General features: G+C 44.6%; 1 protein-coding gene across 2 annotated transcripts in view; it reads left to right on the plus strand.

Moving 5' to 3' along the window:
• GRM7 (glutamate metabotropic receptor 7) overlaps positions 1-15853 on the plus strand; it is a 219736-nt gene that overhangs the window by 129224 nt on the left and 74659 nt on the right. For both annotated transcript variants that reach the window (XM_085235846.1, XM_031555624.2), the window contains exon 5: positions 6175-6315. In XM_085235846.1, coding sequence (XP_085091972.1) covers positions 6175-6315 — 141 coding nt within the window. The remainder of the gene's footprint in view (positions 1-6174; positions 6316-15853) is intronic.

The raw sequence follows: 15853 nt of genomic DNA on the forward strand, positions 1-15853 counted from the left end.
CCTCCTTAGCAGTGCCTGGGCCTGGAGGGCCTTTCTGAGAAGTGATGAGGAGGTCGGATCTCCACGAGCATTTCCTCAGAAGGGCTGCATGCTGTGCTGATGTTTTCATTTTGGCTGGCTGACCACAAACAGCACAGAATGGAGCGCTCAGATAAAACTTGATTTGCGGAGTTTCTTACCAGCCTCTGGTAAATTCTGAGTCTGTTGCAGGGCTCGTGATGATTCCTATCCCGATAGAGAACGTGTGCGCAATGGCCCTGCAGGTGCCCTGCACAAAGTATGGATGTACTCTGCATGGTGTCGTTGCAGCCTGGTGAGGATTCTGCCTCACCTGCACATCCCCAGCAGAAGGCTGTCTGGGATCTGCTCCCTTCCCCTGCACCCCCTCTCTTAAAAACTCTGTGTCTTCACCGTATGATTAATTTATGTATTAATCCCCCAGGGTAGAAAATAAACCCATTAGGTAATATCGTCTTTCTCTGTGTCAGAGTAATGATTTAATGAAGTCACGAGGATTTAAAGTAATAAGACTTATTTTCATTTGTAGAATCTCATAAAATAGCTATCTATATCTTAGAGGTATTTGCTGAAAAAGTAATTTTCTTAAGTGTGATATATGGGCAACATTGGGAAATCGCTAAATCTTGCCACTGGAGTAATACTTGGCCGTGTACAAAAGTAAGAAGTGATTATTCGTACACATACATTTAAGCATCCAGCTTTTTTGGTTGGGTCATCCAACTCCCTGAGCCCCTGAATCCCAAACTCTTACTCCTGTGCTCAGCGTTCTGCATTTAAGTTGTCTTGTTGGCTTCAGTTCAAAAGGATTAAGCTTCAACACCTGCTTAAAGTCTGTCATTATAGAGAACTCCTTTGCACACTTTAAATTTTAATGGTTTCTGAATCAGAATAATTAAAAAAAAAAAGTGTGTAGAATTAGGTGCGTGTTTAAGATGTCCTCTGATTCAAAGCCACAGGCTCTGCTGGAGCAGTTTGTGTTAACAGGACAGCTGCTTGGTGTGTGGGAGGTGTAGAAATAGTGCTGACTAAGGGACTTGAGACAATGTGTTTGTACATCTTTGAGGCAGATTCCAGTTTGGGCTTTTTCCAAGAATTAACAAATGACAGGTCAGGCTGAATGTAGTGGAAAGTTACCTAATCCTCAGTGACTTGAGAAGCTGAGTGTAGGGAGAGGGTGCAGTGGGCGATCCCCAGGCTCCGGGAGGTGGGAGGAGGGGTGAGAGAGGAAATCAGCACTATCTGCAGGGTTTCTAAGACAGGTGTTGCAGCAGCTCTATTTTGTACATAATTGTATCATTTGTAATTCCCATCTGAAGAAATTCAATCACTTTAACGTAATTAGCCTGAGCAAATGTGCTGATAATGTGATGTGCAAGATGTTGGAGTGCTAACAGGAGGAAAGCTGTCAGATGGACGCCCCCCATGTGCGGTCCTGTCGGGTGAGGCTGGGTACCACGTTAGGGACCCGTGCAGGGTGGGATCTTGGGGGGATCGTGGGCTTTGGGTGGCAAAACATTGCATAATGTGACACTCAAAATGGTTCACACCCAACACACTGAAGAAAGTAACACTGATGTTCTGTATTGACACAAAAATTGTCAGCCTTCTGAAATGGAAAAAGCTGTTGATTGCAATCATGGATCAGGATAAGCTGCTGGAGTCCGAGCTGTTAAATAAACTCACAGTAACTAAATCTGTATGGGTTATCTTAAAACAATCACATAGCACGTATCTTCCCGTAGTCCCACCATAGTCTTACAGTTAGTGTTCAAAATAATAATGCTCAACACGGACTGTTCTTCAACAGAGAGGTCACAGAATTCGTCATGGGATTCGTGAGATTTAATCCTAATCCATGGCAAGGTTGATTGCAAGGCAGCAATGTTACCCCCCTGGCAAATGATTGATAAAGACTGAATTATAGAATACTTGGGTCTTGTTTACTTGTTAGCCATGCATCTAATGGAACGTTTATAAATAGTAAAACTTTCAGATAGATCCTTTTTCCTCCTAATTGAAAAACTTATTTTTCTTCTGGTTCCTTCTTAAAAATTGCTTTAAATTGTATTTCATACAATTACCTGTCCAAAAATAGCAGTGGAAAAAACCAGAATGATGATTGCTGTCTGAAGTCACAGAGCAATGAGTGTGGTGTATGTTCAGTTCAGACAGTGCTAATAACTCCTTTTGTCTGCATTCTTGTGAATAATATGATATAGGGAGGAAAAAAAAGCCAATACAGAGTAACCCACCCACATTCTAGGAGCCGTGGGATTTTACTGAGCATTCCTATCCAACCTGTAACTAAGCTGGAGAAAATCTGATCTACTGTAAGCAGGCAGAGTTCGGTTATGATAGGCTGTGTCAGAATTAAGTGAGGGCTGCGGGTTTCTACACAGTCAGCACTTAATGGACATTTGGCCTCTGCTTACCTCTGACCCTCTGTCAGTCACTTGGCTGCTTGGCTTGGTCAATAGAAAACAATGATTAAAAATGTTCACCCTTTAATAGGGATCTGTCTTCCTTCTTGAGAGTGGGGAGGGATCATTAAAAAATCAATGAGAACATTATTATTTGTTATTAAATCTGTAAAGGTTTAGAGTAATTCTTGTGGAATTCTATTACAGTTTTATCAAGATGTATTGATTTTGTCTTATTAAGCTGTAGAGCACTTTTCATAGAGGTCACTTACTTTGGAACGTTGGTCAAGTATATTGTTTCTCTTTCCAAGATCTATTCATCGCAGATTTTATGACCACAGATCCCCTTTGAAATGCTCGTTCAAGCAGTAATAAAATTAATACACGTAGGTTTACAGGAAAGCAGGTTTAGCTGGTATGCAACAAGAAAACCTAGGAAATACCCTTAGATTTTGGCTTCTGTCAAACAAGTGTTTTCCATAGGATGCTTCAGCTCAGACGAGCAGAAATTGTGCTTTCCTTTCTAGGGGCAGTGCATAGAAACAAACCCCAAAGTGGAACAGTGGAACTTAACTCAGTGGAACAGCTGAGGCAGGGGGATTTTGCTACTCGGTTTTCTTAAAAGGTGGGAATCCCTGTTAGGTGCCTCCCTTGGGATAAATACACAGCTGGAGAGGTGTGGGGTCTCAGCCGTCGCAGCTCTGCTCTTTTCCTGCAGCTTTGTCCCGTTTTACTCTGGAAAGTTTTCATTTCAAGCTGCAAAAACAACACTAAGGGCTGGACAGCAGTGTTGAGCATATGGAGATGATGCACAGGGTGAGTCTGCAGAATTGCTTACATGCAGCACTGAGGCCTTCTATCCCATGCTGTCGTTCTGCTTGCAGGTTGCAGCCCCTGGGGTGCTGGTCATGGGCTGGGCAGGCAGCATGAAGCTTTGGGGGCAAGCTGCTCACAGCTGCTGGTGGTTTGGAGGCATTCTGATGTATTTTTAGCAAAAGGGGCGTATTTTCAAGCTTGGCTGCAGACAACATTGAAACTGCTTTCAGCCTGGTTTTGGAAGACCCCAGTATTTATTTCCTTGGCGTTGATATGCAGTATGCTTTATGAGCAGTAGGCTTTGGATGCGCCTCATAAACAGTAGACTCAGAATTAGGAAAATGTGTTCTGGTTGGGTCAGTAGGGCACAGAGCTAACGTGAGGAGACAGGTTGACCCTACTCCTCATTTTCTTTCTTGTTTGAAAACATCTGTTTACATGCTGTCTATTTTTATCCCACAGTACATGGGTTGCTAAGCTAATTTAATGAGGCCATATGTTTTTCTTCTGCCTCCATGTCATTGTATGGGGTGCCAGATTGAGTCAATTTACCCACTTATTTCAGAGAGACAAATTGTTGGCTACGGTGCAGAGAACTTTTTTTCTCTTTCAATAGGATATGTATTTACTGCAACTCTTAACTGCAAAATCAGAAGAGCCAGAGATAGTCTAGTACTTGTAAGAGCTTGCTGTTTCCTTGCTTCCACCGCCTGGAACCCTTATAACCTGCAAAGCTATGCAAAGGAACAAGACAGGAAAGCTGAGATTTGCCTCTTTGGTGGATTTGCACTTTTTAGGATGTCAGGTAACTTACCCTGAGCCTCTCTGTGTACAACCAGACTTTTTCAAGCCTTCTTTACTTGTGATCTGCCTTATGCTTCAGATCGTCACAGTTTTCTATGTGACTCTGTGTGATAGCTTGAATACTTCAACTGTCTGTGTAACAAGAGGCAAAACTGCCTTGTAACCAGAATTTGAAATTTGATTACAGTTCTGGAAGGTTATATTCAAAACAGTGAATCTAGGCTGTCTTCTTAAGCAAAAGCTCTCATGTTGCTCATTGCAGACTAAGGACATAACTTGAAAGACGTAGGAAAACTCCACTCCACCAGCAGCAGTGATGAATATCCTGCTATTGAAATACGCTTGCTACAAGAATTATGTAACTCTCCGAAGAGAATGAGCACAGCCCCCTTACTGCACAGTGACTGTCAGGTTTGGGAAATTAGTATAATGACTGCTCAGAGTAACAGATGAATATATCTGCTTTCCCCAGCAGTACCTCCAGGCAGAGCTCTGTGCTGAGCTGGCTGGGAGGGCCAGGTGCTGATGATGACTTTTCAACTCATCTGTGAAACTTCAGGAAGGAAATTTGTCTTGATTGTGCCTTAAATGTCTTTGCTGGCATAGCTAGAGGGGGGTAGTGTTGGCCAGGAATAAGAAATAAAAGGTTTTGCCTTAAAATGGACAAAGCTGCAGTAGATTTATCAGTACTGCAGATCATTTATGCATGTATTTGTGATGTCTGTATGTATACATGACACCTACATATGTATATTGGCTACCAAAAGAAAAAAGAGTTTGTGCATGAGCATGTGCTCACGCAGTGCTTTATTTGTCCCATGCAAATATTTTCCTTACTAAACAGACAAGCGAAACCCAAAGCAAGCTGGAATGGTAAAAGGAAAAAAAGTGGAGATGGAAAGCATGGTTTCACTGGGAGAGCAGGCAGGGCCTGGGAGCTCTGCTCACTGCAGTGCAAAGGCAGATTGCTGGCATCATGTGCACCTGGAGTATCTGCATTTGATTGGCACGTATCTGTATGCACAAGGCTTCCTTCAGGCTTAAGGAGTTATCTCAACTTTGAAAGAGAACAGCTGATGGAAGAGTGCTTAAATACAGGGGCAAACAGCAGTGCCCTGGGTAATTAGCGATTTGGACTAAAACTACCACTGCTTATTGGGAAAATAAATACTTCTCCTGGAATCCTGTATGCTATTGTAAGGAAAACTCCATTAAAGCGAGGATGATCTTTGAAAGGTATTGTCTGTATTGTTAAAGAATACTTGGCTTGATTTGAAACTATAGCTCCACGATGGCACATCCAATTTGTTACTAGAATTTAATGAACTGGAAAAAAAAAATCAAAGTCTTTTTCTTGGCAAGTTGAGGTGCTAAAGAGAGATAGGATATAGGTATGAGCCAGATAAAAATTATGAAATACTCAATGCTACGCAGCTATGCAGTATTTTCTTTCAGATACTACAGAACACTAAGCACTCTGATAAATAAAAAATAAATCACGGGCTTTGTGTCTGCACTGCCCCTGTAATGGACTGAGTCTGATGGGCCCGGGCCTGGAAACCTTCCACTGCAGCCTATGGAGATCATTTAAGCCAAGCACCCAGCTTTGCTTTCCAGTCAACTCTTCAAAGTTCTGTGCTATGTTTATTTGTCTGGAGGGGAGGTGAAGAGACACGACGCAAAAGTATTAAGTTGTACTGATAATGGCCAGCCGAGTGAGATGGAGCTGCGTTCTCTAGAGGCCTGGAGAGGTTAATTAAAAAATTACAGTTGTATTGAGCTCCATCAAGTATCATTTATCTTCATTCCTTATCTGTATGTATCTAATCTGCGCTTCTTGCCTATAACTTTCTTTTTAAAATTAATCTCTTCTACATGTATTTTACCTGGTTTTGTAACTCTCAGCCAGTAGCTGAGTCCATCTTGCAAGGTGCAGTTGAAGAGATAAAATGTGCAAGTGATTTCCATTCTCTCCGTGGGCCTCTCATGTGGTGGACAGGCATGAACACGTGCCTGGTGTTGAAGGAGATGCAAGCAGTGGCTTTGTTCCGCAGGCTGCAACACTCACCATGAAGCAGGAGCTAAGGCTGAGCTTTGTCTGTTCCTCCTCCAGGGTTCGATGCCTACTTCACCTCCCGCACCCTGGAGAACAACAGGAGGAATGTGTGGTTTGCTGAGTACTGGGAGGAGAATTTCAACTGCAAGCTAACCATCAGCGGGTCCAAGAAGGAGGATACAGACCGCAAATGCACAGGTAGGTCCAGTCACTGCTCCTCCTCGTGCTGCTGATTGAGGCCGTGTTGGGCGGCTGCACGGCCGATGCAGGGAAGCTTGGCTGCAGGCAGACTGAAAAAATAAATTGAATGTTTGTTGGTTGTAGAGAAAATGGAACATCAGCATCAGCCTTGAGGGACAAGAGTAGGTGAAGAGAGACAACATTTCATTCTTCTTTCTTCCTTTTTCTGGCTGTCCATGTAGAAGGAAAATCAGTATTTTCCACGGGACCCAGAAGGACTTTCATTTGAGCACAGAGTAGCTTGCTGGGTTTCTGAAAGTTGGTTTTAGATGGAGAATATTTCTATGCTTGAGCTTTTTGTGTGTCTGCAAATCACGGAGTTACCACCAGCCATGTCAAAGCACCTCCTGCTCGTAAGCCAGCAGAATGGTCCTACAATACCCATCTGCCTGCAGTTTTGACTTTTGAGGGGGAAATCATACAATCAGGCTGGAAAAGACCTCTGGGATCATCCAGTCCAACTGTCCATCTTCTGCCAATATTTGCCACTAAGCCACGTGCCAAAGTACTACATCTACCCTTCCCTTGAACACCCCTAGAAACAGTGACCCAGCACTCACTGAGCAGCCCGTGCCACTGCCTGACCACCTTTTCTGAGAAGAAATTCTTCCTGACATCCAACCTGAACCTCCCCTGGCACAGCTTGAGGTCATTTCTTCTTGTCCTGTGGAAATGCACCTGTAGGAAAGTATTGGTAGAGGATGAAATATTTTCATTTTAGATAGAAGAAAATTGTGTTATTTCATTGCTACTGGAAAAGTAGGAATGAGTTTTTTCCAGTCACATTACCATCAATATCATGAGAGGGTAATTAGAGCCAGTAATGTGACGTTGGGCCTTTGCCTTTCCTTCCCCCTCCTTTCAGTTTTTCGTAGCAGCAGTTAAAGTGTTGTGTTGAATAACTGTGTTGAATTTCGATCAAAGAAAATTAGTTCATAGGAGGATATGTTTTAGTTTGATTGAAAACTGATGAAAACTTTCCATATTTCATATCATCTGTTTCTGATTTCAATTCATGGATGGGAGTAGGAGGGCTGTGCACAGAAGCAGTGCGGTTACCGCTGGGAATACGTTGCCATTAAATTTAGCATTCGGAATCTCCCTCTGAAGGCTGGAATTGAAATAAAAATCACAGAAAGATCTTGAGGATAATCCCTAAATTTTCAGTGCCCTTATTTTTTCTGCCATTATTTCGTTAGAAAAGAGGGTGAGTTGCTCACGGATTGTGCCTTCTGATGCGAATAAAGAACGGTTTTCACCCTTCCCACACCTCAGATTCAGCAGAAACATTTATTTTTGATGGTTAGCTTATCCTATTGCACTGAAATACCACGTTATAGCTGGGTATTGCACCAGTGGCATGCCCTGCCCTGACATCTTCCTTCCCTCTTGTACAAACCGAGGTAAATCGTGCATCAGAAAAAACATTAGCTTTGAATTATATTGCTGGTATGAGAATCTTAATGCCCCTTTCATGTGATAATATCATGAATGATCATCATTATTTTAGAACTTGATTGGTAATTTGTAATGCAGTGAGGTAGTGGGCCACAGGCCATCAGTTTCTGACAGTGCTCGTGCTGCTGAGCACTGGGGCTCCTGCTCCTCAGCTGAGCTCGTGCACATCGCAGGAGTCTTTGGCTCATACAGATGTACTTAGGTGACAAAGAAAGGCCCCTCCAAGAGTCCACCTTGTGGGCACCTGGCCTTTTAACACCGCAGATTTTTGAGGGGTCTCTCCACACAAAGCTTGTAACCTCATTTATGCATGAAAAATTTGTCCTGATTGGAATGGATAGATGTAGGGTGAGAAAATTAAAGCACATTTAGCACAGCATGCCTTATTTCTAGACAAGGCTAAATGTAACACATTGCTGTAATTAACACTGTTTCTAGCGAGTGACTGACTTTGGCATAATTCAGGACACAATCCAGCACTGCAAGTCGTGCCACTGCCAAGGACACCTGTATTGTTGTGCAGCAGTTTCTGCTGGGATTCAGGCCATGTCACAGCAGCGTGGATGGGTACAAAAGAGACAGCCAAGACCACTGCTTTTCCCCAAGCAGAGAGGCATCGGTTCTGTATGCACCAAACAGCACTGCTTCAGCCAGGTGCTGCCTTTGCGGCCTGCCAGCCCCTGGAGCCATGCCTCTGTCCTTGAGGAATGCTGTGATTTGCTTTTGAGGACACTTCATCAACTCTATGGGGAATCTCACGCAATCACTGAAGCAGCACAATAGTACAAAGTATTGGTTTCAGACAGTTCTTTGTTGGTTTACTTCTTGCGGCTTACTTTCCAGAATACCAATTACTCCCTTCAGCCAAAACAGGCCACGTCAAGGTAATGCAGAAGTATTTTGACAAAAATGAGTCTTTGGTACCATGTATTGTGGCAAATGTGTTTACATGCTTGTTTTTAATAGGAAAGATTTAACAGAAGAAGGCAGCTGCTTTTATAGAGGAGAGCAAAACTGTAATAAATATCTGTGGGGAGAGCCTTGCAGAATGCTCTGCTCACATGCATAGCGGCGAGGAGATGAGGTCTGTGCTTTGGTTATGAGCTCAGCTGAAGAATTTCAGTAAGCAAAAACTGAGTTGTGCTGGTGCCTTCAGCGCTCTGAGATGGAGGGAGTCAGAATTAAGATGTTTGCGTATATATTGCCATGAACCAGGTTGTACATAAGTTTCAAAGTGGTTACTGAAATCAAATACGCAGTGCAGGATATTTGGAATTATTGCACCATGACCCCCTGCTCCATGCAGGCAGTGGGGCTGTGCCTGCAGGTTGCTGTGCTAGCAGTGCAGCTGTCCCATGGGTGCTCCCATTTGCTGCTGCAACAGCTTCACGTGTGGCTGTGGACTGTTTCCTGCTCCAAAGGAAACACCTGTGCCCACGTATGGCAGAAAGGTGCACACAAAAGAAACGCAAGGACTTGCAGTACTCTGCAGCATCAGCTACACGAGTCAGACCTGCATTTTTAACGAAATGCCATCCTGGAGTGTAGTGCTAACTGAAAAGGAAATTGCAACACTTGACTGTTTTCACTTTTTAAACATACCTTTTAATTCAGAAGGCTTTACGCTCAAGGAGACTTAATGAAGAGATATCAGGGTGGTGTCACCTTGGATGTCATCTCTCAGAATGGAGACTGCTCAGAGAGCTTTTCTAATTATCTGGAAGTGTAATCAGTCTGATGGCACAGCCCTGACGTTGGCTCAAGCAATGACTTGCTCTCCAGAAAATGCTGGGAGAAGGCTCCCTGCAAGCCAGAGTGACAGAAATGTAGCAAAGGCCTTAGTGAAAAAGGGAGTGTTGTGCTTAGTATTTGAACTGGAACAAGAGAGCATGTCTCCAGGGGAGCAGCCCGCGGTCCTGCAGTGTTTGGACAGGGGCTTCTCAGTGCTGTGCACTCTGAGCACCTCGTGCAGCATCCTCACACTGCAGTGAATGGGGAGTGAGCTCCTGTGCCCCAAAACCCTGGGGGAGCATCTCTGGGCTGTGATGGGTCTGAAGGGGGGGAGGGTGGCACCTGGTGGCAAAGGTGCTGCGTTCACATTATGGTGTAAGGAGCATCGGCCGGGAAGCCTTTCTCCTTTCTCTGGACATACGCATAGTATTTCCTTGCTACTGAGTGCCTTATTTATATGTTTACAACACATTGCCATCAACAACTTCTGCTGGCTGGCTCTTTTTCCTCTGACACCGTCTTTTACATTATACATGCCAGCAGTTGTAGGTTCTCTCAGAGTGCAGTGTTTGCAGGGAAATAAGATCCAAGATGGAGTTCTACTGGAACACACATTGGTTTGTTGCTGAGATGCATCTCCCAGCTGCAGCTCATCTCTGGGGGACTCCAGGGACTTTCTGGGCCAGTGCTGCTGTAGCTGAGAGATACTGAGGCTGACGTGAGCTTGCTTGGTTGAGAATGTTTGACTTCAGTGTGAAACTCAGGATTTTAGTCCTTCGCTTTGCATCCTATTTTGTGGGTACTTCAACACTCTTCAGCCTGCTAAAGCTTCTCGTTGCTAACATCCGTGAGAAGGAAAATGTGCTGTGCAGAAGTTGAGGAGCAAATGAATTCACGTTAAGCACCAGTGTGCAAGCTGACTGGCTCTTTGTGTTTCTGAACAACGTATTTTTCCACAGAGCATTAGATTGTCCCAACTCTGTGTTATAATTTAATGACCTGCAAACCTTCAGCTCAAACAGTTAATCTCGTGTAGCATCACAGTACTTCAAAACATACAGAGCCCAATTTCCAGAAAGAACCCTGCAGTGATTGATTCAACCAACATTAAACCAACCTTGAATGGTTTATTCTTAAGGTAAACCAGTTTTATGGTTCTCTAAACTCTATTATCTTTCTGAAATATATTTCTTAATGGTGCTTTTATTTCTAGATTGTCAAGGTGATTTGACAACAAAGCCCTGCGATTCTATGGCTCTCTCCTTGCTATTTACATATGTTCCTCTATTTGCAAACTATGATTTTACCCAGGTGCATAAACATAAAGATAGCTCTAATTTAAGCCTTCTAATATTTAAGTGCTTCTTCTATATGTTTCCGTGGTCACTGACTTCACCAGCAGTTACTGCTACAAGAAGCTTCCTTATTTGCACGTTGGGAAGTTCAAGCTGTGAAGTGTCAGTGACTTACATTGCTGGTGCTGACTTCTTATGGCTGTGGTGCTTCAGTGTTGGAGTACAAATGACAGCTATTGCAGATGTTTTAATAGGACTGCTGAATGCACAGAAAACATATGGAATAAGAAAGTTGGGTCAGTTTTCTAATCTAAAATCTGTTCTCTTAGATACACATACACACCAGAGAACAGAAACTGCTACAGTGGGTTGAATCAGTGTAATTGAGAAAGAATTAGTATTAGCTGAAGAGGTATATAGTTGAAGCTGGCTACGTGTGCTTCTGAGTTGGGTGGGTTTTGGTGGCATTACTGGAACCACTAAGCACAGTTGTATGTTGACAATGTCTGAGAGAGGATCAAGAGTGTCCAGCACGTGTTCTAGTTGTACAAGTCATCCCTGCTTGTTACTGGTGTAGACCAATTGCCCTGATTGGCATATCTGGTGTGCAATATGGAGTTTCCCATCTCAAGCAGAGCTGCAGGAGCTCTAGAGCCATGTTGACGTGGAAGGGTACAGCAGACCAAGGGGCAGCAAGGCCCAGATGTGAGCATCAGCACCAAGGCAGGTGCTCAGCGCTGGCTGGGCTGCCCTGGCTGGTGCCTCTGCCCCTGAGCTGCACGAGGTGGTGCTGTGTGCCAGGTCTGGTCCGAGCACGGGGAGATGTTCTTGTTCCAAGAGCAGTAGAAGTCTGAGAGTTCATCTATTTCCCTCAACAGAATCCATGGGGATTGGATTGATAGTATTGAGATAAAGGCTTTTGTCTATAATGAGATCTGAATTAGCATGGACTGGATAGATGACTGTAACTACATAGCAGTATTATTGGATCTTGAATTTCTTTGTAAAAAGACAATACATGGATTATATTGCAAAGGGGCCTGATTGTCGTTCTCCTCATGTTCAAATTACAATATTTACTCTTGCACATTGTTAGCTTTTCTCAGACTCTGATATTTATCTACTTTCAAATAAAGATCTTGTTTGGAGAAACCTTCAGATTCTACAGCCCCTGTGTGCACAGCAGTGCCTGTTCCATGGGAGAACGTGGGAGGAGTAATAGCTCTGACCTTGTTCTGACAAGCCCTGGGTCGACGTCTTTGTCTGTTAGAGCTGTTCTGTGCTGCTGAGCTCGTTTGTGAGGGGCACGGGCACAGCAGGAGCAGCTGCACTGCTGAGCTCTGCGCAGGATGAGGTGGAGGAGGCGGCTGCGGTGCGGTTGAGGCGGTGTGTGGGCAGTTGCAGACTGGTACCTGCAGCTGCTGCGTGGTGGGCATCTCGTGGCTATCGGGCATCAGGTCTGTGAGGCTGCTCACTGTGCTCTGGACTGTGAAGCGCGTGTGGTTTTGCCAGCACTCAGCCAGATGATGAGCTCTTGTCCAAATAGCGGCTGCCTGCTCCATCCTGCAAGCGTTCTGCAATCTTTCAATTACATCTCTTGTTAATGATGGCTATCAGCAGGTTCTCAACAGTATTATTGTGTTAAGTTCCTTTGAAAATGTGCTTAATCCTCCAGAAACTGAACCAGTGTCTGCATTCATCTACTGTAAGAGCTGATTAATTGGGATTTTGAAGTCTGTTCATTGTATGAATTACATGCCACAGAAATTGTCCTTGCAGCATTCTTTACTTTGTATCATACTGCTGGCGTTCTTTGAATACTGGTGATGAGTCCAGAGAAATCATCTGAAGGAGAAATGCAGAGGAAAACATGAAAAACAAGGTTTTCAGCTCCTTTCCCATAGAAAGGGAGTGTTAAGCATCACCCTAATGGTGATGCAAAAAGTACAGCCATGAGTTCCTAAAGCTGCACTTCACTTCTGAAGGAGATTATACACGAGGACTTCTTCCTCGCTGTATTCTTGCTGCTCTGGTGGGTGGTGGTTGTTGGTTCTTTTTCTCTCGCTCTGTTGCAGTATTTTTCTCTTGCGAAGATTTGCCTGAAGCAAGAGACCCATCTCTCAGTCTCTTAGGAATCATGACGATGAGCACTTGAGACTGTAGTAGGAAGTGAGGTTAAATTATTTGTCATCACCTTCAAACAGATCTTTTGGAAGCAAAAATTCCTCATGTCAATAAATTGCTTTTGTGTTTCTCCCTTTTCCTGACATCCCCAGGTACTCCATTGCAAATCCGTGGCACTAAAGTGCATTCTCTCCCAGTCACTCTGCGTGCGTGTGCCTCAGGTGCCATCTTCCTCATTCTTGAAGAAAATAGTTATTGCGTGGTGCCCTGAAGATCACCAAGTTTGGGTCGTTTGGCTTTTTTGTATGTTTTTTTTATAAAGCCCTCTGTAGGGATCAAGGCACAGAAGGCTTGGGTGCCCCGGTGCAGATGGGGTTTGTTTCCCTTCTGTGCTGCTTGGTGTCTCCCAGTCACACACGAGGCATTGCTCGGTTTCTTGCTGCACCCAATGCCTGAGTTCATCTGCTGGCTCCTCCAAGGCCCCCGATGCCACACAGCCTGCAGGCCAGCCCCTCTGCTGAGAGGTGCACACAGCCAATGCTGAAGCTCCTGGTACTGCTGCTTTTGTCTGCAGGAAGCCGACGTCTTCTGTGGGTTTTCTTCTCTTCCAGGAGTAATTAATAATTTCATTTGTATGCACCCCTATACGCTATTCCTGAAGTGCATGCAACTTTCTGCTTGGCTTCTCCAGGAAAACCCAAGACAGCAAAATGCTCACCAAAATAAAACTGCTGAGGTTGCAGTTAAGGTGGTGCCCATCGTGTCTGAAAGCAGACCTCAGGCATCAGTCTGCTGATGTGCTACTGTGATGTTGGTTTGGTGTCAGCTAGAGGGAGCAGGAGAGAGCCCACTTCTATGGAGTTTTCTAAGTCATGAAGTCTGAAGGCGATTTGCCGCGTAAAACATGGCTATTGTTTTGAAGCACGTTGCCAAATCAAATTTAGGCTGGAGTTGTGCTTGCAGTAGTGCCCTATTCATTAAAAGGCAGCTCAGTCTGTGTTTCTATGAACTGCAGTGTGCTCCTGTTAGTGCAGGATCTCCTATTGTGTAAATGAAATCACGCTTGCCTTTCTGGGTGGGGAGTTGCATTTGACTCCATATCCAGACTGTACACAAACTGCGTGTAATACTCAGCAGAATGGCTCTTTGCAGCAGATTTCATCCCTGTTACTGGAAATTCAATTACGTTTTTCAAATCCAGTTCATCTCTGAGACTTTCATACTTGGGCATTGTTAATATTGCTCCTTTTTTTTAAGTTGGTTTTGCTCAGGTTTCTTGCAGATACCTTTGCTGTGCGTTCAGCCAACTGTGCCTCTGGAACTTAATATGCCTAATCAGTATTGTTGGTGTGCAGAATTTCAATCCCAGCTCCTCTTCCCTTGGCATGCATTTCTGTTGCATTGCTAATTTGGTAGTGTAGCTGAGCTGAAACCACTTAAAAGCTTTTTCCTTGTCAGGGCTGGAGATGTAATAAGGTCTGTAATCAATGAGAGGGGAGTGAAATAATGAAAACGACAGTATGTGAATCTTCACAGTCTGGAAGCTCTCACTCTGCTGAATTATTTTCAGAATTCCAACATAGTTGGAAATGCGAAACTGGGGCTTTGGTAGAGGAATCTCAGCCAAAACAGGTTGAGTGGATGAGGCTTCAGTGGTGCACGATGGTAGTTAGAGAGGGAAACGATGAAGGGGAAAAAGTGTAGGCAATTAAGATGTTCATAGAGGGGGCTGTGTTTTCATTTATTTTCAAGGTCCTCACGATGGCAGACAAGGTAAGGCATTTCTTGTGCTTGTACAGTTTCTGGAAGAAGACGATGCTCTCTCTGTGCTCGTTTGTAATTCTAGTCCACCACCACCACTCTTCTCAAAGGAGGAAAAAGGGGTTGTGTGAAGGTGGTGTGATCTTGGCAGTGTGGCCCAGCTCCTTTTTGGTGCCCGGCCCCTCAGTGAGCGCAGTGCAGGAAGGCACACAGCTGGCACAGTGAGCTGCTGCCCAGGGCAGGCTGCTGGGCACAGTGCTGCACAGCGGTGTTACAAAGGCATCTTTTCCCTCTTCTGTCCCCAACATGAGCATTTCCTTTGATTGAAAATCCCTGAGGCATTTGCAGGACGATTTTGAGAGCCGTGTCCGTGCTTCTGTCTGTGTTTCTGTCCTTGCCCAGCCCTGCAGGAGGGCAGGCAGGGCTGATGGAACGACTGGGCTGCCTTGCTGCCGCCCATGGGAAATAATGGATTGCACTTCTGCTGCTTTCCCCGCACAGCTCAGGACACTGAACAAGCAGTAATTATGTTTCACAAATCCCCGGTGATACGGGTAAGTATAATCGCATGTTTGGCAGCCAGACAGATTGAATTATGCAGGTGTTACTTGGCCAAGGCAAGATGAGGTGTTAGTGGGCAATTTCAGAGAAAACTCAAAGGCTCCCATATCTCTGTGGTGCCTTGCTTTATGCTCTGGCAGTACTGTTTGCTTTGCAGCAGTTGTCTGCTTCTATGGCAGTGGCAAGAAAGCTGCCTTACTGCCTGCATTTACCAGGTGATGTTACCAGGTTACACTTGTGTCTCAAGTCTGACAGTAAATGCTTAGGGTGCGAGCCCACGACTTAAAATACTGCATTGCACTCATCTCTGCTGCTGAGCATTTTGGGTCTCTGTGGCCTAATTTCTGAGTTCCCATTTTCCATCTGCAAAACAGTTCTCCTGTCTCTTGCGTTTGCTGTCCCAGCAGATGAGAGGAGCTCTGAGGTTGTGCATCCTGCCACGCTGGGTGCTGCGGTGACAAACAGCTGCCAAAGCTGCTGCAGTTCGTGTGGCGTGGAGGGTTTGCATTCCTTAAGCTCTCAGCTGTCATAACATTTTAAGGGCAATCAGTGGATTCTAAAGGATG

This window comes from Meleagris gallopavo, chromosome 14, assembly GCF_905368555.1.
Source record: "Meleagris gallopavo chromosome 14, MGAL_WU_HG_1.1, whole genome shotgun sequence".
Lineage (NCBI taxonomy): Eukaryota > Metazoa > Chordata > Aves > Galliformes > Phasianidae > Meleagris > Meleagris gallopavo.